Source organism: Parasteatoda tepidariorum, chromosome 5 (assembly GCF_982258835.1).
Source record: "Parasteatoda tepidariorum strain Cologne lab strain chromosome 5, Ptep-v5.0, whole genome shotgun sequence".
Classification (NCBI taxonomy): domain Eukaryota; kingdom Metazoa; phylum Arthropoda; class Arachnida; order Araneae; family Theridiidae; genus Parasteatoda; species Parasteatoda tepidariorum.
In genome coordinates, this window is record NC_141759.1 from 107,278,801 (window position 1) to 107,301,679 (window position 22,879).

The 22,879-nt window shown below is 29.0% G+C and overlaps 1 protein-coding gene across 1 annotated transcript; it reads left to right on the top strand.

Annotated features, from left to right (window-relative positions):
• Positions 1-854: 854 nt before the first annotated feature.
• Positions 855-22,605, top strand: Gdh (glutamate dehydrogenase, mitochondrial). Its single transcript, XM_087164712.1, has 11 exons — positions 855-1,496; positions 2,701-2,901; positions 4,212-4,298; positions 5,210-5,298; positions 9,625-9,723; positions 12,189-12,326; positions 14,710-14,850; positions 15,689-15,893; positions 18,838-18,929; positions 21,597-21,659; positions 22,358-22,605. Exons 1-11 carry the CDS (start codon positions 1,058-1,060, stop codon positions 22,475-22,477), a joined length of 1,674 nt encoding a protein of 557 aa, XP_087020838.1. The 5' UTR covers positions 855-1,057; the 3' UTR covers positions 22,478-22,605.
• The last annotated feature ends 274 nt before the right edge of the window (positions 22,606-22,879 follow it).

Here is a 22,879-nt window from a genome sequence, read left to right on the forward strand (position 1 = left end):
TAGTTCATTTACGTCACACGACTAGAGCTGCACAATGGGCTATTGGCGACCGTCTGGGGAGCATCCCTAAGGATGATCCGAAGACATGCCATCACAATTTCGATCCTCTGCAGAGGGGATGGCACCCCCACTGCGTCCGAAAAGATCCAGAGGTCCCCGACGTCATTTTCATTAAAAACAGCTTTAAAGCCTTGTTCAGTTGCTATTAATTCACTCTTGAAGACCGATGAGAAGTCAGGGTTGCGGAGGCAGATAGACAGTTCCCCCCTCCGGTTTCTCGGTGTAGATGCCGCTGCCTGCGTAATAGTCCAGTCTACTGCCGTCCGTAAAAAAATTTATGGCATTGTCGGGGATCTTATTTATAATTTCTAAGGCCAACTGTCTGAGATGAGCTGGGATCAAGTCCTTCTTGGTAAACGTGGTAGTAAAATTGAAGTGGAAAAAAACTCTTCAATCAGTAACCCAGAAGCTTGGCACACAAAGAACAAAACACCATCCTTACCTTATCATGACAATGTAAAAATACTGATAAAAATACTGAAACAAGGTTTACCATTCGCTTTTTTTTCGTCTTAAAGTGACAATATTTTCAAAAAGCTTAAAAAATTATATTTTATCCTTTTTTGATGAATGGATTAAAATTTTGTGACAATGCAAAGAAAATTTCGATACAAGATTTTCTGGGTACACAGTGAACTGTTGAGTTAAAAGGTCTCAAAATACATGGGATTCAGTAACCCAGAAACATGAACAGTAAAGAGCTTGCGGCGCTCTCTAGTGTAGAAAACATGATCTATAATACGTTTAGATCTTGCTCCAAAAGACCGTCACAGTTAACCGACCCATTTATTGTTGTGATTAGGATTTAAAGGGCAGCAGCAGTGAGAAAATTATCCGCGAGCCCGAGAATCTTCAATTTGTGGATTCTGCCGAGAAAGAAAAAAAAAAGTTTGATAATGGAATGATTGGTGTGTTTTAAAGAAATCAGCGTTAGCTCAGTCCTTATTCGATAAGCTTTTTCTTAACTCTTTTTCTAGTTTTTAAAATCGAATTCATCATGTTTTGCAGAACAGCATTTTCTCAGCTACAAAAATTGAAGATATCCAAATTAAATGTGCACAATGCAGATAAACTGATTCGAACAAGGTCGAATGCAGCACTTAGTTCTGTTTTCGTGTCCCGGGATTACAGTTCCCATGTAATACCGGAGAATCTGCAGTACGTAGAGGATGCTGATAATCCGTCATTTTTTCACATGGTTGAATATTTTTATCATAAAGGATGGTCTGTGGTAGAAGACAAACTAGTGGAAGAGTTCAAAGGAAAAATGACCCTCGACGAAAAAAGAGAAAAAGTGAGAGGCTATCTGGGAATTTTAGGTCCTTGCCATTCTGTTTTAGAGGTGTGCTTCCCACTAAAGCGAGACAGCGGTAAATATGTGATGATAAATGGATGGAGAGCTCAACACAGTCATCATCGGACACCTTGTAAAGGAGGTAATCCTACTTATGTATGTTATTTTTCAATCGATACAAATCAGTCACCCATTTCTTCTTATAAATGCTTTCATCTGTTGCAAAAAGGGAATAATTTTAAGTTGCATAAGTTCTATCTTAAGTTTCTGCATATTTTTTTAGCTTACTGTGAAGCATCCATGGAACTTTCTGCAAAAGAACTCACCCAAGAACTGTGTTTTCCTTGGAACTCTAAATGTTTCTTTGTAGTCTAGTTGTGTATCTTACAAAAATTCTACTTCAAAGCCCCTGTGGCAGAATTTTTTCGTACTTTCGGCAACATACCTCTCTAATACTAATATCTTTTTGCAAGATAATTTTAACAATAACAAATATACATGCCACTAAACTAAAGTCACTGAAGGTCAACATAAAAAAAAAAAAATTTTAAATTAAATATGTAATATTTTTTTATTCTATATTATGTGCGATACTCTCACATTTTGTAGGGAGAAGGTACACTAATTATTTCCTTTTTTGCATTTTGTAAATATTCATCACATTAAAAATCGAGAAATCCATAGCAGTAATTACCAAAAAAATAAAATCTATGGAGAAATCACATGAATTGGATTCCTCAAAAAAGGGTTACTAAATGTGTGTTTTCATTTCGCAATACAATATATATGTAATTGTTATAATAAATAATATTGTTTAAAAAATATTGGATTTTAAAAACTATGTGGAAATCAAATAACTGCATAAAAAAAATTAGCGAAAATTTCTACTGAAATTTTTTATTTCACTGTTCTTTATTTTTCATTATTCACAAGTTATAATAGAAAAATCACAAACATATTTTTTCACTCTGATGCACGAGAAAGGCATCTTTTGATTATAATTCTGAAAAAATAAAATCTTTTGAAAATTTCTGTTTAAAAATTCTTAGACCTTGCTCTTTTAAAAGTATTTTGTGAAACTACCCTTTTTCCTTAAGTTGAATTTGTGAAGGTGCCACTAAACGGTAGTAAATTTGCCCCGGACAGTTGGCCCTGTTTATACTAAACCCGCTAAAGAAAAATGTGTATTTGCTTATCTAATGTTAATTAGAAAAGAAAAAAAAATATTGTACAGTAAATTTAAATTCAGTTATTAGTGTGTCATGTATTTTTATGTAATTATATATATTATTTTTAATGTTTTTATTATTTTCTGCTGTGTGGTGATAAAGTATGTTTATTTTCAGGTATTCGTTACAGTTTGGACGTCAGCTTGGATGAAGTGAAGGCGCTGTCTGCTTTGATGACATTTAAATGCGCTGTTGTGGACGTGCCATTTGGTGGAGCTAAAGCTGGATTGAAAATTAACCCCAGGGAATACAGTGAATTCGAATTAGAGAAAATAACAAGGAATTTCGCTCTTCAGTTGGCAAAAAAAGGATTTTTAGGTGTTTGATTTGCTTTCTAAATCTTTTCATTGCATTGGCTCATCTAATTGAGCATTAAAAAGTGATGATACCACATTAAATGTGTTTATCTTTGTAGTTAGTTTATTTTTGGCTCATAGGTAGACCTAGCAAAATACCAAGTTTCAGATTTTTTGAATCACTTGTTTTCAAATAATATATTTTTAAAATTTTAAATGGACACAAATTTTTTAGTAGTTTCAAACAAATTTATTTTAAAGCTAAAAGTTTAACTAAATTATGTCATTTCATGAAATATGTAACATAAATTAAGTTATTTTAAAAAATAATTTTTGGTTAAAAAAATTATATTAAATTTTTAATAAATCATCATCAAATTAATTATGAAGTGTACCAAAAGAATTTATCCTGCTGCGAATAAAAAAGCATTATGCTAACGTTTACAAACTTTTATTAGAATTTTGCCATTGAATTTCTCTCGTAACTTAAAACAGAAAAGAAGAAGTAAAAATGTATGAGGTGGCAGAAAATAAAATCTTGAACTTATAAAATAAAAGTTATTAACATTAATAACTTTTATTTTTGAAGTTCAAGATTTTTTTCCAATTTCATAATGAATGTATTTTTTAATGTCATTATTCAAAATATTTATGTGTTTAAATTGTAACTCCTTAATTTTAAATATTTATTAGAAAGAGTAATATTTCCATTATTATATGCTTAAAGATTATTTTCTTTTAGTAATTAGTATTTAAGATATTAATTTCCTAGTGATCTAAGGAGTTAATGTTTAAATATATTAAAAATAGACATCCTAATTGATAAACTATATTATCATCGAACAATATGTAACTGTTAAAGTGCCTTTATTTGCTTTCTTTTATTAGTTAGAAAACTATAGTGAAACTATATCGAAAGTTAGAAAACTATAATGAAACGATGACGACAACCATTGAGAAATTTTTCTAACTTTAAAATGTTATTTTTTAATATTATAAGAAATATCAGGAAAATGTATGAATTCTATATTTTTAAACTGAAATAATTTGTTAGTAGGGTAAAGTTTGACAGCTATTATCAGAAAAGTGTCGAACATAAAACTAATTTCTTATAGAAAGTATAAACAGCAAAGTTTTCATATCCTTTAGTTGCGATTTTAGAGATATGTGTGAGGCGTGACCTCGTGAGGTGGGGCATTGTAACTTCATCTTTTAGTAAGGAATGAACCAGCCCTTCTCAATCTTCTCTTTAACCCTGAAGTGCACTATTTATGATTAAAAATAAATAAAATATCAATGACCACTAATATGTAATTTTCTTTTCTTCTATAGGACCAGGTTTAGATGTTCCTGCCCCTGACATGGGTACCGGAGAGAGAGAAATGAGTTGGATTGCCGACACTTATGCCCAGACTATAGGTAATAATTTATATTCATTTGCTTACTTAAAAGGTAGTATGTATATGCCTTATATAAGATTTGAAGTAAGCCTTTAAACTGTTTTAACGTTTTTGTGTTTTTTTTTGTATAATTAATTATTTTTGTTTTATTTACATTAAATTGAAATGAAACATTCTTAAGACTATGAACAACTTGTAATTCAAACTCCTTAGATCAAGAACATGTTAATCAGGGTATGTAGCGTTTTTTAAAGGTGCTTATTTTCGTTTTTTCAAAGCCTTTAAATGTTCTTTTTCAATGGATGTTTTTAAAAAGTGCTTAATTTTCCCTTTTTCGAAAGGAGATATTTTTTCTTTACCATGTTAATTTTTGATAATTTTATGTTAAATTATGATCTTCACATAAATCTGATCTCTATGAATTATGATCTTTATCATAAATTTATGTTAGTGAGCAGTGTATTTGAGCAGGACTTTTTTTCAAGAACTTCAAGCATTATTGAAAATTACTTGGTTAAAAATAGATTTAAAAGAAATTAAATTCAACTGTTTAAATTATATATACATCATATGATCACAGTTAATTGTGCCTCTTTTCAAACAAGTCTTTAAATTATAGTTTATGCTTTCAATAAATCATTGTTTAGAATCTTTTATTCCACATTCTGACTCGTTTTATGCCACATTCCATTAAATGGTTGGTTATTTTGTGATACACCAGACAATTGATCATTACTAAGTTTGATTTGGTTTATAGAAAATTTGAAAAAAAATTAAAGAAAAAAATACACTTACACATATTTTTCTTGGAATTTTTTTCTAGCGGAATTTATAAAAAAAGTGTAAGTTTTTTTTTTTTGTCAAAATTGATAAAGCTTTATTTATAACAATAAGTATTCTATTTAATGTATATTTTTATCCTCTTATTAGGTCATACAGATATGAATTCCCACGCTTGTATAACTGGTAAACCAATCAATCAAGGCGGTATACATGGAAGAATTTCTGCAACTGGAAGAGTAAGATTCTATTTTTAAAATATATTTTGCTTTGTTGAGTTCCAAGGCACGTTGGAATTTAGCTGATACAGCCATTCTATCTGCTACTACTCCCTTAAATTTGTTTATACCTCTCTTAGATATAAAAGTACATATTATGCAGTTTATAAAATCTTTGAGGCGGCAGCAGTGGGATAATCAAGTCGATAGTGAATTGCATACTGTCTTACTTCGCAGTGCAGATGCTAAACTTACCCGGCTCTGAATCGGACATACCAGACTGACTCTTCTACATTTGTTATTTGGAGAACCTCTTCAATGCAACACTTGTGATGTCTTACTTTTGATTCATCACATTTTAATAATTTGTTAGGTGATACCCATCATCCTAACATTTTTGCATTTTTACGTGCTATTGTTAGCTTAAATTATATATAAATTTTAACCTATCCCTGATTTTATTCACATTTAAGAGTATGTTCTTGCCTTTGTTTTAGTTGACTATTTTAACTGATTTTATTTCATTGTCACCTTAGATTGTTTCTGTGCCATTTTATCAATGTTTAATGTATTTTATAAAAATAATTGTAGTATGCACTTTGCTTTTTCTCTTATAAAAACATGTTTGGTGCAGCATGACCTCACTTGGACCTTGTGCCATAAAACCTACATTCAATCTATTCTTAAAGTGACCCTTTTTTTAAAAATGTTTTCTTATCAATCTGTTACTATATCAATGGGTTATGTCTAACAGATTGCAGATATTGGTAAGCATGATTCAGAAATAATATTAAAAATAACTTGGTTGATAAAAGAAAATTATATGGCTGACAAAATGTTCATATTGAAATTTAATACTTTTATAGAAATAAAATGTAGAGAGCAATTTTTTCCGAACAGAATCAAGTGATTGCAAAGAAAAATTTTTTTTAAAAATTAAGTCAATAAGCTGAAGAAATAAATATAATTGTTTGGGGAGAGAGTAAGTAACTGCATCTTAACTAAACTTTTTAGTGTGTATCAGCTGACTTATTTTAGAGAAACATAATGAGAGATTTCTGCAAGAGATTCTCCGTTGCTTTCTAAGCAATAAGAGGCCCTAGACGTGATGTCACATTTCCAAATGTTATCATTAACAAGGATAAATTTAAAACGATCTTTACTTTCCTGTTACATTAAATTTGGTGTTTGGTTAAATTTGGTGTATATGTGTTTGCTTTTAATCAATTTCTAACTTTGTTTTTGTTAAGTGTATTGCAAATTTTGAATGTTATACAGAATTACAATTTTTCAAACAAATAAGATTGGTAACTATTTTATAAAATGTGACAAATAGTTATTTATTTTCAATTTCGAAAATTGTTTCCAAACTTTTTTTTTTATCTAACTCCTTAAGTTAACTGCCTAGTTAAATCAAATTAAATTGAAACAACACTTGAAAATTAACAAACTGAAACAATAGTTAAAAAAGGAGCTGATATAAATATTAAAACCTGAAATAAATCAGGATGTAAGATCAATTATATAATGTAAAAAATAAAAAAAACTATCTGAAAATTCCTGTATAAAAATAATTGTGAACAGTGGGAGAAAAAACCCCCTCAAACTGAAGCCTAATCAGAAATATATCATTTTTAAAAACAGAAAGCTTCAATCTGCTTCATAAATTATAGTCTGCTTTTAGCAATAAATAGTTGTATGCTTATATTATTCTGTTTTTAAAAAAAAAATTTTACTTACGATTTTTAACGAAAGCAGATGTGATTCCACATTAAGCAAAATTTGTAAATATGACAGCACTTATATAAGGAATCAGAATTTATTCAATTGAAAAATATTTATTCGTTAATAGTTGTCTGATAAATATAGCAGAGAATAAAAAGATTTTGTACGTAATGTATTAACCGAAATTATAAAACTATATTGTGTCATAATAAATCAATAATAACAAAATTTGAGAAACTAAAATAGATTTTAAAGAAAACCTAACATGTTAATAATCTCAAAGAAGTTTCAAGTTCCTTTACTCTGGCATCCAATTGACAAAACTCCAAAAATGATTATGAGTAATAGAAGAATCTTGAAGGTACACCCAATGATTGCCCTATGACTCAAGTGCAAATTACAGTATTGAAAACGGATAAAGTATAAAGCTACATCTAAAACAAGTTTTTAAAAGAACTCTTGCTTCCAAATTACAAGAAGGAATGAAAGCCAACCGGTGGAAAGATGACCTCCAAAATATCCCTAATGGTCCACGCCGTGAAGTTGTGGAACAGTTTCGACTCCTAATGGGCCACGACTGTCTGGCGGAACACTTGCACCGCATCGGTATTCTTAATTCACCTGACTGTCCTCTCTGCAACTTAGCAGAGCCCATGAATAGGACCCACCTCTGCCAATGTGCTGCATTGCATTCCGGCTCTGAATCGTCGCTTTATTGGCAAGCCAGGGAACTTTTAGAGCAATGACTTCGGTCATTCTGTTTAGTTTATTTATTCACCTGTTTTGTCTTTGCATTTGTTTTCTGTGTTATTTCTTGTTTATGCCCTGCCATTGGAAATTAAAAAAAAAATAAATAAAAAATATTGAAAACGGAAGAAATAAATCCCCTAATTTGATAGTTTTAAATTCTCTGGCAATTCCCGATTTTGGGATAAAATTGCATTTTTCCTTGAAAATTCCTTTAAAAAAATTTTTGGAATCTCGTTTTCCCTGATGATTCCCAACGATAACGAGCGTATCATTTTACTTTTCGACTATATGGTTGTTCAATTTCTGAATTTTCATTCCAGATTCTAAATTTAGCAGGATCCGGGCTTAGAAAAGATTCATATTTATTTTTATTTTTTAATACATAATTTCCTATAAGGAGTGGGAAAACTTTTTAGCATTTTCAATTAAATGTTATAATTTTTTTTCGTATTTAATCCGCTTTTTAAATAATGTGTGTTAAAAAAAAAAACTAACTACTCTTATTTGGATTGTAACAGATATTTATAACTTTCTTTGAAATCACTTAATTGGTACCAATAATAAAAATTTATTCGTTTTATTTCTATAAATTATGAATTTTGTTGTAGTCTACGCAAAGCTTGATTGTTCTTTTATTTTTTTTCTCCATTGGCACACCCTTTGCAGCGAATGTTGAAGAGTTCTTGCAGAAAGATTTTTCTTCTGAAAAATAAAAAAAAAATTTACTTTTCTTTTCTACGGAAATTTACACAATATTTGAATCACCAGTTATTAATATTGTTTTTCAGGTGGGTTTTAAATATCCTGATATATTTCGAACAATATGAAAAATTGTACATTTGAGTGTTTACTTTTTGAGGCAATAATTATATGGAATTTTTGGCAGCTATTACTATTGATTTCTCCATAGTTTTCAAATCCGATATTTTTTATGAGATGTTATTTATTACAAGAACCTAATCTTAAAACAAAACAGGCATTTGAGAAGTCCGATTCGTGTGATTTCCTCGTCGATCTTTTTTCAGGCAATTTTTACTTTGGATTTCATGATTTTTATTTTGTTATTATGAAGAATATTTACGAAATGCGAAGAATTAAATAATTTGTGCATTACCTACCCCCTCCCAACAAAATATGAGAATATCACCCATAATATTAGAATAAAAATTATTGCATGTTCAATTTAAGAAGAATTATATAGTTTTTTTTTTTATGTAAACACAGTGCTTTTGTTATTTTAAATTATTAACATATATCTGATTGTTATTATTAAAAGTATTTTGCTGAAAGATATTAGTGCTACAGAGTTTTGTAGCAGATAGCACAAAAAAGTTCTGCCTCAGGGTTTATGGCTTTTAAGTTGAAAAGGGTGGTGCCATGCTCTTTTGGCTGTGTCTTACAGAAATTAAATACAGTACAGAATCCAGAAATCAGAAAACGAAATTCAATAAATTTTCTCGCCATTTTTTTTAAAAAATATTTTTTTTCCTCATAAGATTTTAGGATTTTTCTTTCTTTTTTGAAAGATGTTTACCTTACCATCGTTTTGGAAATAATCATTAGTGTATTACTTCATCGTTTTTTCTTCTTTTTAAGATTATTTCCAAAATTTTTTATTTTTTTTAGTTGGGTTTAACAATAAAAAAAACTGTTTTTTGTAGCGATTCAGAAAACCGGAAAAATCAGTTATCCGGAATAGCGATGGTCCCGATCGTTCCGGATAATCGGTTCCCTACTGTATATATATATTTTTACATGTAAACAAAAGAACAATTATGTTTTCATTAAATTATCTTTTATCACATTTGTCCAAGTTTTTTTGTTTGATTTTTACAAATAATTTAAAAGTAATAAATGGATTTTTTTTTTCAGGGTGTGTATCACGGACTGCACAATTTTGTGAATGAGGCAAGCTATATGAGTATGATTGGAACAACACCTGGATGGGGTGGAAAAACATTCATTGTTCAAGTTTGTTTAATTTTTTTAATCAATATTTTCTTCTTACTGAAAGCTCTTAACATATATATTTCAAATAGATTGCTCTAGTTAAAATTCATGCACATTTTAGAATGTTTTGTGAGCTAGTCATTCGTATCACTACTTTTGATTTTTATTAATATTATACAGAATTGTTCACTAAATTATGCAGGCAAGCTACTTTGTTGTGATTGATCAATTAGTATTAGCAGATTTGTAAAAGGGATAAAATCTTTTTGTTTTTTAAATTAATGTTTATGCTGTCATCAAATATATCACTCTGTACAGAATTTCAAATAACTTGTTTGCTGCAATGGTGAATTGGCAAATTGGAGTTTAGTTTAGTTTGCTATTCATAATATTCGCTGTTAGTTGTTATGTCATTTAGTTATGTGTTTACAATATTTTATAATTTATTTTTTTACTTTTTGATTTAAAAAGAAAAATCACCTTGTACCGCACTTTTTCCTAACTCATAATGTAAAATCAAAGTTCAAGGTTATGTCATCTTTCTAGAGGAGTATAACTCATTGTCAATTCAGGAAGAAGATGTATATAACTGAACTTGTTACTGTTCATTTTTCTAACGTACATAGAAAAGTCGGAGATTTTTTTTCCTGGAATTAAGGTATAACCCTGTCGATCCATCAAAAAGTGCAAGAATTCAAAATTACACAAAACCAAGTGCAGAACTTTAGTACTAATAGTTGCCAATTCTTCAGTATTTTGTGGAAGCATACCACATTTTCGCTCCGCTTTCCCCCATTCCACACAAAGACTGACCCCTTCCAAATTTTTTTAATTCGTACATTAAGTTTATTCATTGAGATTCAATTTATTCAAATTCACCTTCCCTGTTTTGTGATCTATCAAGAGTGCATTATGTCTCCTATGTGTCCTTAGCATTCAATTGTATTTCTCTGAATTCAACAAAAAAAAAATAAATATGTTAATGCACTTTATGTAGTCCTATAAATTTTATGCAATTTTCTGTTATTAAGGTACAATAAAAACTTTTGTGTTTAATGTATAAGTCTTGGTTTTTAAAAGTTTGGCAACATTGTCGTGGAACGTTACCGCGTTCTTGCAGAAAGATTTTTCCTGTGGGAAGTAAAAAATTTTGCTTTTCTTTTCTGCAGAAATTTTCAAAAGATTTTACCTTTTCTTTAGAATCATATTGCTCATCTTAGTGAAAAAGAAATGCTTATGATTTTTCTATTCTCATTTGAAAATAATAAAAAATAAGGAATTATGAAGTAAAATTTTTTCTTTTGTTTTCTGTAAAAATTTTCTTTCTATTTTTCATGCAGTTATTATTACTGATTTCACATAGCTTTTAAAATCCGATGTTTTTAATACGATATTATTTATTGCAGCAACTGAATCTCTAAATGAAAACACAGGTTTAGTAACCCTTTTTTGAAGAGTTTCGCCTTCAATCTTTTTTTCGGTAGTTCAGGGCTGATTGTGCTCCAGAAAAAATCCAGATTTCCGGATTTTTCGCTAACAGTGATCCGGAAGTTTCCGGTCCAGATGTTTTAAAAAAATCATTGATCACAGAAGTTAACGGAAATCGAATTATCAAAGGTGGAACTTAAAAGCACAGTTTATTTTATTTGTTTGTAAGGGAGAGCCAGAGAGATACTTTATAAGCTTATATTCATGATTAATATTCATTTTTTATCAGTAAATAGTTGATATATCAGTAAATAGTATCAGTAAAAAATCATAAACTCAAGAAAGGAAGACATATTTGTAAATTTTAATTATACTTCTCCAGGTCATCATAGGTATGTGTAAATGGTATAGGTATGTGTAAAAATTTAAATATATTTTAAGTAAACTAAGAAATATTGAGAAAAAGGAAAAAACCTTGTTTAAATTTTTTTCGTTTTAAACTTTTTTCATTCTTTTTTTTTTAATTCAGGAAATTTTCTGGAATTCTGACTTGGACTCACAATCACCCCTATTAGTTACTGCTACAGATTTTCTGATTTTTTTTATATCTGTATTTTTAATGTGATGATGAATTATAAAATGCGGAAAAGGGAATAATTAGTGTATTTTCTTCCTTCAAAATGCGAGATTATTACCCATAATATTAGAATAAAAAATATTGCATATTCAATTAAAAATTATTATTTTATTTGATCCAATTTTAATTTATTTTTTGAAGTTGTCTCTTTTGTTACTTTAAATTAATAACATGTATATTTGTTATATTTAAAAGTATCTTGCAGGAAGATATTAGTATTTTAAAGAGGTATGTCACTGAAATCAAGAAAACTTTTACCACAGGGCACACTTCTAGTGATCCATTACTTAAACAAATATAATTTAATTTTTAGGAGATTCTTTATAAATTGATTACAATTACAAACTATTTAAATGAGAAGAAATATTTACATGTAAACAATTTGTTACTGGCATATTAATATTGTTTCTTTTTCTTGCAGGGCCTTGGTAATGTAGGATTGCATGTGATGCGATATCTACACAGAGCTGGCGGTCGATGTATTGGCGTCATGGAAGTCGATGGTAGTATTCTTAATCAAGATGGAATTGATCCTCGTGAATTAGAAGATTGGAAACTTGTAATTATGTTTCTCTGATATATTTATCTAAAAATAAGTATCAACATCAATATTTTAAAAAAAAATTCAATTTATCTCAATTTAAAATTGCATTCAGAAGTTCAGTCAGCGTTCAGTTAGGTAACAGAATGAGCGTTTTTTGTTTCGCTTGATAGACTTATTCAACATCTCTTAATATTACTGTCCTACTGATAGTCGCAATCAATGCCATTGAGGAAATTTGAGCCGGAATATATTAAAATTATTTAGTAAAACTGCAAAAAGAGAATAAGAATGTATCGAAGCAAACATACTTATGGTTTCGTTATTAAGCTTCTCATTTATTTTCTCTGTTATCACCTTGCACAAAAACTGCTATAACTTTGCAAATTATTGGAGTACAAATAAAAGTAAAGTATTTTTAGAGAGCTAAGAGTGCAGGAAATGTAAATTTATAATAAACTCACTTTCTAAAATTGTGCGGGCCAGATGGCTGAGCGGTTAGCGTGCTTGACTGTGAGACCAGTGACTACGGGTTCGAATCCTGCTCTGGGCATGGATGTTTCTTTCTATGTGTTGTCATCTGTTGTGTGTGAATGTGGCCCACCCTATGAATGAGTATTTGTGGCTGTGTGGCGTGGGTAATGTTGCTTGCCTCTGTGACTTAAGTTCACAGGCACCCACTGGCTAACGTTAAATGAGCAACACTTCCGGCATTTTCCAAGGTGAGGAACGATAGTTCAGCATCCGCCGTTACGGGGAAAAAAATTCTAAAATTGTGCCCAAAATTAAGTTTTTGCACTAATATGCGATGATTAGTTCATGATTAAAGTCCTAATTTAAATCACTTAATTATTATTTTTTTAAATCATTGATTTAAATTAACTATTTTTTTTAAAAATGATTAATTTTACAATATTTTTTATTCCATGTAAAAAAATATGTTTTTATGTCATATAATAAAGATCTTTAGGGTTTGATTTTTTTCTGATTTCATGGATAATATAATGAAATAAAAGTGGAATGTATTTATTTCAATGTACAATAAAAAAAATAAAAAAAGAATGGCAGGAAACTTTTGAACTATAATATCCCATTAGCTGCATGTAAAATAATTTTCTGCTAATAAGCGTATTTAAGGTAAATTTTTTAAAAGCTTATTGAATACGCATTTAGTGTATACCAAGAAAAGACTTGTTTTACCCACATTAACTTGCAATAATTTTGTTTTCAATTATTTTTTATTATCTAAACTAATTTATTCATTGAATTGGCAAATTCCTAATTTAAAATTCTTTAGTTAAGTTTTAAACAAAAGTAACCATGATTTTATATATTATAATACAGTTTATAATATAAAAGATAAGGCCATTCCATGAACATTAACTTTGCGGATATAAACAATGAAATCTCTATAATTAAGTATGTAACTTTTCATTGTTTAATCGTTTGCTGAGAGCTTACAAATTCAAAAATGAAGCAAATCAAATGTTTATTATATTACCTGATTTAAAACTGCATTGCTTAAAAAATACATTTCTGGTATATGTAAATAGCAGTCAATATGTTTCAAGCGCTTCAAAAATAGGCACCAATTCGCAATGAGAAGAAGCAAAGGTAATTTGAAGTAAAAACGTTAAGTTGCTTATAAAAAATAAAATTGAGAAACAAAACTAGAAAAACCACAGTAGCTGAGAGAGAAAAAAAAGATGAAAAACAGAATAAGAAAAGACTAATGTTGCAAGGTTTGCATTGACTGGATCATCTAATGTCATACCTGCCAAATCTCCTGTCTTTTAACGAAGACTCCTGTATTTTATGGCTATCTCCTGTTTACCCATATATTCTCATATTTCTCCTTATTTGTCACAGAAATTTTTTTTTAAAAAATGGTGATAAAATATCCGCTGATGGCAAATATACTTTTCTTATTCCTCAACAGAGGTTGCTACTGCCAGTACTGCAGTATGTTGAGTGTTTATAGTTGACGTAACTATAAATAATGATTTAAAAAATCTTATCCATATCCATATTTTTTACTTCGCTAAATGAAAGTTCTTATATTATTTTCACTTTTGAGTTTCTTTTTTTGACTTACATGATTATGCATGATGTATCAAAACATTACTCATAGCTTAAAAAATGTCGCTAGTAAAATCTCCATTATTTTATTTCTCCAATGTTGGCAGATATGCAATGTTTTCAACTATTTTAATTACATAGTTTTTAAAGTATGTGAAGTGTTTTAAATTCGTTTTATCAGACGCTTTGGTTTGTAAAAATAAGAATTAATTTAATTTTAAAAAATTAGATATCAAATGTTTTTTTTTTTTTAAATCAATTTTTGTTGATCCTGCTTCATAGAAAATATGGTTGTTTTATTAACATATTTGCTGTGTTTCAGGCCCATGGGACTATCAATGGTTTTCCAGGAGCAGAAGAGTACACCGGTGAAAGTCTCCTGTATGAACCATGTGAAATTCTTATACCTTCTGCCATTGAAAAAGTCATCACAAAGAGCAACGCTCATAAATTGCAGTGCAAAGTAGGTATATTTTTTAATTTAACAAATTTTTTTCCTGTGTTCTAATGGTTTATTTTACTTGAACTTGTGTGACATTACTGTAAAAAGTGCTTAATTTTCTATCTTTTAAAAAGAGATTTTTCTCTGTGTTCCAAGAGTCATAGTAAACAGTACGCATTATAACGCTTGCATACTGTATACTATTACTCTTGAACACATTTGAAAAGTGTGATGACATCCAAATAAGGTGCACACGCCATCAAACTCAAAACAACACCCATTTGGCTAATGGGTAGGGGGGGAAAAAAGAAGAAGAAAAACTTATGACCTTTTTAAAACGTGTTTCAGAGTTTTGATTTTTTTTTTTTAAATCTGAATAGAGAAACAAAATATTTGTATTTTTTCTGTACTTTTGACAAATACAAAATCAAATATTCCACTTTCATTGAAAAAGTAGGATTATTTTAATTGAGGGGTGGCTGTTAGGGGTTACTTGGTTTACTTTCTATTTGTGCTTCTTGCCTAAATGATGATTATGTGACAATACGTTTCTACTTACAATATTTTCATTTGTTCCATATGAATTTTAAATCATTGCAATTTGAATTTTTCGACAGAAGTTATTTTAAAAAAAATTCATGAAGTTTGTAATTTAAACTATTTACTACCAGGTAAAAAGTAAATTTAACTTTCTAAATTTTCGATTTGAATTTTTAATAAATCATCATGAGCCAATTCTAAAAAAGAATTACTGTGAATCAATTTTTTTTTTGCCATGTGAATTTTTTTTCATTGGCAAGATATGAGTTCAAGATAGTTTAACTTGTTTTGAAGCAGTGACTTATGTCTTTATTTACAGATAATTGCAGAGGCTGCTAATGGACCTACAACTCCAGCGGCTGACAAAATTCTGATGGATCGTAACATTCTTGTCATCCCTGACTTATACATTAATGCAGGTGGTGTGACAGTCTCTTACTTTGAGTGGCTTAAAAATCTCAACCACGTGAGTTACGGCAGACTTCTTTTCAAGTATGAGAGGGACTCCAATTACCATTTGTTGGGTGAGTAATCATTTCTTTTTAACACCCATAAACAGAAATTTTGTGGCTTCTGGCTGACTGCAGTCAAACAAGTAGGCTATCCTACACTATCTGGATCTATTCATTAATACAAAATGTTAAATTATTGTATTGATCAAAAATGGCATAGCTTTTTCCATAAACTAACATTGAGATGAAGATGGTACCAACAGCCTTTATGTATTCTGATCTAAACTATTTTACTCTTCATTAAATCAATTGTCTAATTGCTTTTGTAATAATTTTTGAAGCATTTTCGTTGGAAATATCAAACATTCTAGCTGTTATTATTTTTGAATAATATAAATAGTTTATATAATGTTGTAAAATTTTTTGTTTATTTTATGTTTTAAATGCAATTAAATTTTTTTATTAAATATGAATTCATTAGGTGTATACATATTTTTTTAACCTGATTTTGTTTTCTTTAACTAAAAATTTATTACAGAAAATTGTTTTTAGTAAGAAGCTTGTTAAGAGGATTGTATAAACTTTTGATATAAATCATTTAATATTTAATTTCTGAAACTAGCATTGAAATTACTTTAGTTTCTGTTTCTTATTCCCAATAAGTAGATGAATCTGAAGACTTGTGCACAGTTTACATACAGCCCTCAAAATTTCCCTCTGTTTCAGCAATTTTATGTTTAACTTCTGTTTAGTTTAGCATTAGTTCCTTTTGTAGCCTTTTTTCAATATTTTAAAAAGCCGGATGAACCGGGAAAAATTTTAAATACCGGCTTTAACTTACATTAAACACTGCATTTAAAAGCTAAAATCTTATCTTAATTCAAGCTAAAATGGTAAATTGCAGCATGACTTAAGATTTCATAATACAGTACTTTGTTCAAGGAGTGCATTGTCAATCGTTCAAGCAATAAGTTTTTTGTTGTTAGCCCTGTGGCAGAATTTTTTTTGAAATATCTGCGGCAAAACTGTCAATCACTAATATCTTTCTGCAAGATAATGTTTTGACAATAACAAACATACATTTTACTAATTTTAAAAAACTGTGTTTATAAAAAAAAACTAATTTTTTTTAAATGAACTTGTGATAATTTTTTATTCTAATATTATGAGTTATATTCTTGCATTTTGTGGGGGGGGGTGCTCAAATTATTTCCTTTTCATTTTGTAAATAATCATCACAATAAAAAATAATTAAAAATCGTGTAATCCATTATCGAAAAAAACAATCGGCGTCGAAATTACACTAATTAGACTCCTCAAAAAGGGGCTACTCGAATGCATAATAAATAATTTTAATATCGTATAAAAAATATCGGATTTAAAAATAGAAATCAATAGCTGCCAAAAATTGGATGGAATCATTGCCTTAAAAAGTAAATACTTAAATGCCTGATTTGAATTTTCCATATTGTTTGAAATATATCGAGATATTTAAAAACCATGTGAAAATCAATATCAACTGTCAAAAATACAATCAAAACAATACATCAATTTACAATACTATCAGCCTAAAATAAACGCGTCAGAAAGTGATTATCTAACTGCGCGGTTCAAATATTACGTGTAACTTTCTGTAGGAAAAAAATAATAAAATTTTTTACTTTTCAAACGAAAAATCTTTCTGCGAGAACTCTGAAATGTTCTGCGACAATCTCGCCCTGTTGCGATTCTGCCATAGGGATTGTTAGTTTTAGTAAAAGTTTTTTTTAGTTGATAGTTTAAATAAAAATTTTAGGGGGAAATTGCAAAATTTGTTTCTTGATATTTCAGTAACTCAGTTTTGTGCAGAAATATTTCAGAACAGAAAATTTTTCACTCTTTTGATAGGATTGATACAAAATGTTGTTAGCAAGAAAATTTAAAGTTAGTAGAATTTACCATTTCTTTAAGATTCAGTACTTGTGGGAGATTATTTAATCTCATATTAAAATGTAGATTTAATTCTGTTCTTTGTAAAAACAAACTTTGTAGAATTTGTTGCCTGGGAAGGCAAAACAGGAGGAGTATCAGAATATTTTTTTATGAATTGTTATTGAAAAATATTTAATTAGTCACCCAAATCTGTTTTAAAACAATAGAATGATTTAGCATTTAGAAATTTTTAGGATTAAAAAAGCTGCTTATATAAATTTAGTCTAAAGAATATTTAAATATATTTTTATTTTAGTATTATTATTGTTGAACATCATTAACCATAAATCGCTTTGTGTTAAATATTGCTTTTCATGAAAGACATGTTTGGTCCCTTGAGTCAGCAATCACTTAACATGAAAGGAAACTGGGCACAACACAGATACGAAACATGTGAATTAAGTGCCAATTATTTATTTTGAGGAATGCTATTTCTTTGTTAGAAGTAATAAAATATATAAAGTAGTTAAATAAATTTATTAAAATTTTTAAGCTTATTTTAACTTATTTGGTACAAAATAGTATTGTTTAAGTACATAAATGTAGTACATAATATGTATTAATAGTGTTTAATAAATTGTTTTCATGAGGTATCAGATAAGATGAAATCTGGTTAACATAAATAATTATGATAGTTTTGCCAATTTTGCGTTACCGAGGTTTGGCTGTATTACGCTGTGCTGTAGTGCATTTTTGAGGTTGGAAGGCCTGTGTATGCGTAAAATAAAATTGATGTTAAGGTATCCAAACACTCTTCTAACTTTGTACATTAAGCTCTAGTTATCTCTCGTATTTTAGCTTGGGTTCAGAAATTGGTTGAAATAAAAAGGTATATTTATTGCAAGAGAAATTTTTATGGCTAATTGATGTATTTAAGTTTTACCTTTTGGAGATTGCTCTTAAGTATGCAAAAATGAGATCATGAAATTCAAAGATATTCAGAGTGTTTTGTTCTATTCCTGTTACACTTAAAAAAATCCGACTTTAAAATTGCTGTAGCTTGTTATTTTTTATCAGTTATTTAAAATGTCTGTCTTAATTTCAGAGAGTGTTCAAGAGTCATTGGAGAGGAGGTTTGGAAAAGCGGGGGGACGCATCCCAATTGTCCCCAGTGAATCCTTTCAAAAGAAAATATCCGTAAGTAGAAGAGATCAGCATTTTAATCTATATGTTGAATCTATTTACTTGTATTTATTAGATTTGTTTCACTTAATTATAATAAATACTAATCTTCCATCATTATGGGGTATTCAACTGTATTAGTGTTTGGATATGATAGATGTATACCATAACATGAAATATGCAAGTATAAAGTTAAATTTTTTTTTCTCAAGTTTCTCTACCCTATTAAATTTTTGGAACTCTGAACTTTCATTGCTGGTTTGAACCATGCTAATAAGTATTTTTAAGTTAATTAAAAGGAAATTATTGTGTGCTGCCAGTTTGGAATTATCTCAATAAGTAAATGAGTAAACATCTACCCCTTGTCTCATAGCAGGTCAAAAGGAATATGACCCTTGTTTGTGCATATAAGGTCCCAAATATATACAAACACACTTAATTAAGAACGCATATAAGGAGACAAACACAATAAAAAATATTGATAATCGTCAGAGATCTTTCCTCTCGAAAGTCAGTAAACTGTCTGCTCATTCAAGGTTAATGCAGATCAAACCAACAAAATGTATGAACTGTGTGAAAATGAAACCACGCTCCACAAAAATTAAACATTACTGAATTAAATAGTAGCATTATCTTTTTATTGAATAAACTAAGATTTGATATTTGTTTGACAATCTCAGACTTGCCGACCTTCCGGATCGAACTTCTTATTTTCTACTTTTCCGGATTGAACACAATCTATGGATTTTTAAAATTTTTTTTTTGTTAAAAAGAAAAAAAACTTTACTAAAATTGGTTGATTTAAAAAATAAATTAAAAGAAAGCAAAAGACAGAACATTCCTGGATTCCATGGAACTCTACTGGATTTTGCTAATTTGTCCTGGGTTTTTCATATTTTAAAGAATTCCCTAAAATTGAATAAGTTTCTTAAAAAAATCTTTATTTAAATAGAATTTTTATACGGCTTGCTCTAATATTTAAATAAATATTACTATTACTGGGTGGCCACCCACCTGGAATTATCAGGGAATTTTTTTTATACTGGAAATATCAGGGAAATTTGGATAAAAACCTGGAAAATCAGGGAATTTTAAAGAAAAGCTGGAAATTTTTTCTTTGATAATTTTTTTAATTTCACTAATTTAAATTATTTACTAATTTTCTTAAGCTAAATTATTTCATCCATTATACCCACTTTTTTTTAAACGGAAATGTATCGCCAAACCGTTGAAATATCATCAACTTAGCGATACTTTGCTTGCATCAATATTTGCTCCATTACAGCTCTGTCAAACTAGAATACCACATAAAATTCTCCCACGGTTGCTAAACAAATGCCGAAACCTTAGACTGCTATGGGACTGTGCAATTTAGGAAAGATTCTGGTGGAGATAGAGATTAGGATATTAGCTTCTGTTTTTAAATTCTGTCCTTGGGCTGAATCCATTTATGGCTCAAGTTTGTTCCGATACTTTGGCGTAATTTCTTTTTTCTATTTTGACAAAATGCTTTTGTATTTTTAACTTTATAAAATTCTCCAAAAACCGTTGGTTATAATTTAATAATAATAGATTTTATATTGCACTCTTTTTCTGAAAGCTTTTCTACTCCCATTCAAGGAAAACTGTGAATTATTTTTTCTCAGCAAACCAACCAATCGCAAATTTTTTTTTACAATTGCTAACAGCAATGTTTGTCGATAAATTGTTACAATTGTTGCATTAATGCTAATTTTTTCTATTTCATTTTAACCTTTTATACCATATATTAAAAAAAAAAATTTGTAAGAACCAACTATATATTGATATTTCATTTTACTCTTTTGTTGGTCAATATATGATTTTTGATTCAAAATTTTGAACGAAAACATTTGAAAAATAAGTAAAAAATCTTGCCAAATTGTCAAAATAAATTATTTTTTTTAAGATATGTTAAAAAAAATAAGATTTTGAATAAAATATTTTATAATAAAGACACTTCTTGTACACAACCTACACTTTATAAGAAAAAAGAAACAAAAACCTGGAAATTTTAAGATTTTTATCTGGAAAACCTGGAAAAATCAGGGAAATTTGAAATCTGATTTGAGTGGCCACCCTGTATTATATAATGCTGCTGACCACCCAATCAGAACATTTGTTCTTGCAACCCAGAGCCCAAAGGTCAAGAAAACTGAGATGGGCGCAGTGGGCCTTGGCCCTCTATGGGCTGTTGCGCCACTGAGTTTAGTTTAGTATAGTGAAGCTAGCCTCATTTATAAAAATCTGTTTTAAACTTTTTTTGTTCGAAGAAGTTCCGTTTATTTTTATTCAGAACTCCCTTTTTAAATTAATTAAAAAATCTTAGTTATTTTTTATGAATTAAATGCCTATTACTATTCAAAATTGTAAGCAAAAGTAATACACAACATTTAAAGTATATTTAATGCCAATCATGACTGGAAAATATTGCAGTTTATCTATTTTGATGCCTTTAAAAATGCTTAACTTCCCTATGTGTAAAATATTTAGTTTGTTATGCAACAATTCTCATGAAATTTATATTTCGCAAAGTCTACTGGATTTTTTCTTATTTGTGTTAGCAGCTATGAAAATGAATTGTATATGAGAACAGTTTTCCTATAATTTGTTTTAAAAATTAGGTTGTTTAATAAGATTCAATTTTATTTTTTCCACTGTTAGGGTGCCTCAGAAAAGGACATAGTGCATTCAGGTCTCGATTATACCATGGAGAGATCTGCAAGGGTATGATTTCTACTATTTTTTATGCACTACTTTATTTATTAGCCATCTGTTTCATTTTAGTTATGTATTCTTTATGTTTACTTTTCGTTTCCATTTACTTTTTCTTTGTTCTAAATTTTACTATAGTTCCAGAGTTTTTCTCTAAATTAATAAATCTGCTTTAATCTTCTAAAAGATCTCCTGACTAACTTTATTATTTGCAAACTTATAACGTTCATGTCTCTGATGGTTTTGTTTGGAGGAGGGGAAAAAGTTATTTTGAGATAAAATAAAGCATTGGAAATAAAACTTCTGAATCGTTTATCTTATCCACTCAATAATTGTTTGTATTTGCTGCACAATGCTATTATTATTCTTAGGGTTTGAGAATTGTATTTCCTACTATTAGTTCACCTATATCTTGTTCAAATTTCTATTCAATCATTAATAAAATACTTTTTACTCATCCACTCAACTTCAAATAGATTTTTATTTAAACTTGAAGTGGGTGACACTTGATGTTAATATTTTTCAAATATTAATTCATTCATTAAATTTAATGAATGAATTTTTAGTTTTATATGGGAGAAATAATTGTAATTTGATAAAAAGTAACTACAATAAAATTTTTCTTTGTTTACCTAAGTAGGGAATGACTTTAAAATTGTTTTTATACTACTTTTTTTTATTAAGATGATTAAATTGTTTTTCTTCCTCAGGCAATCATGCGAACAGCCATGAAATACAATCTCGGCCTGGACCTCCGAACCGCCGCTTACGTCAACTCCATCGAGAAGATTTACGCCACCTACAGAGAAGCTGGATTAACCTTTACCTAAGTAGTGTCCTTATTAAACGCTGTGTTGATTTTTTGTTTGATTATTTTTTAAAAAAGCATTTTAGTAACAAATTTATTCTGTTGTCGTTGGTGTATCCTTGCCATTAAAAAGTTTTTACCAGTGTCTTATGACAGTCTTCCATTATTCCACTCTTGTGAAGTCCTTGCAATTTTTTTATTAAATGTGATTCTTTGTTGCTTATTTACACTCTAAGCATTTTAACTCTAGGTAAAGTTGTATTGAATTTTTGATTGAACAATTTTTGTTTGCAAAAGGAAGTTTAGAAAAAGATCTGTATGGAGGGTCACAGGGAATTCAAATTTGTTTGCTTTGTGCAGAAGAAGTTTTTGCTATGCTTTTATACCCGCTGTATGCATGATATCGTAAGTTTATGGCTTCTCT

Excerpts from the sequence above, each read along its gene's own strand:
- Gdh (XM_087164712.1), top strand. The coding sequence starts at position 1,058 with ATGTTTTGCAGAACAGCATTTTCTCAGCTACAAAAATTGAAGATATCC. Across the intron at positions 1,497-2,700 it reads TCGGACACCTTGTAAAGGAG|GTATTCGTTACAGTTTGGAC; the intron begins GTAATCCTACTT and ends GTTTATTTTCAG. Across the intron at positions 12,327-14,709 it reads AATTAGAAGATTGGAAACTT|GCCCATGGGACTATCAATGG; the intron begins GTAATTATGTTT and ends GCTGTGTTTCAG.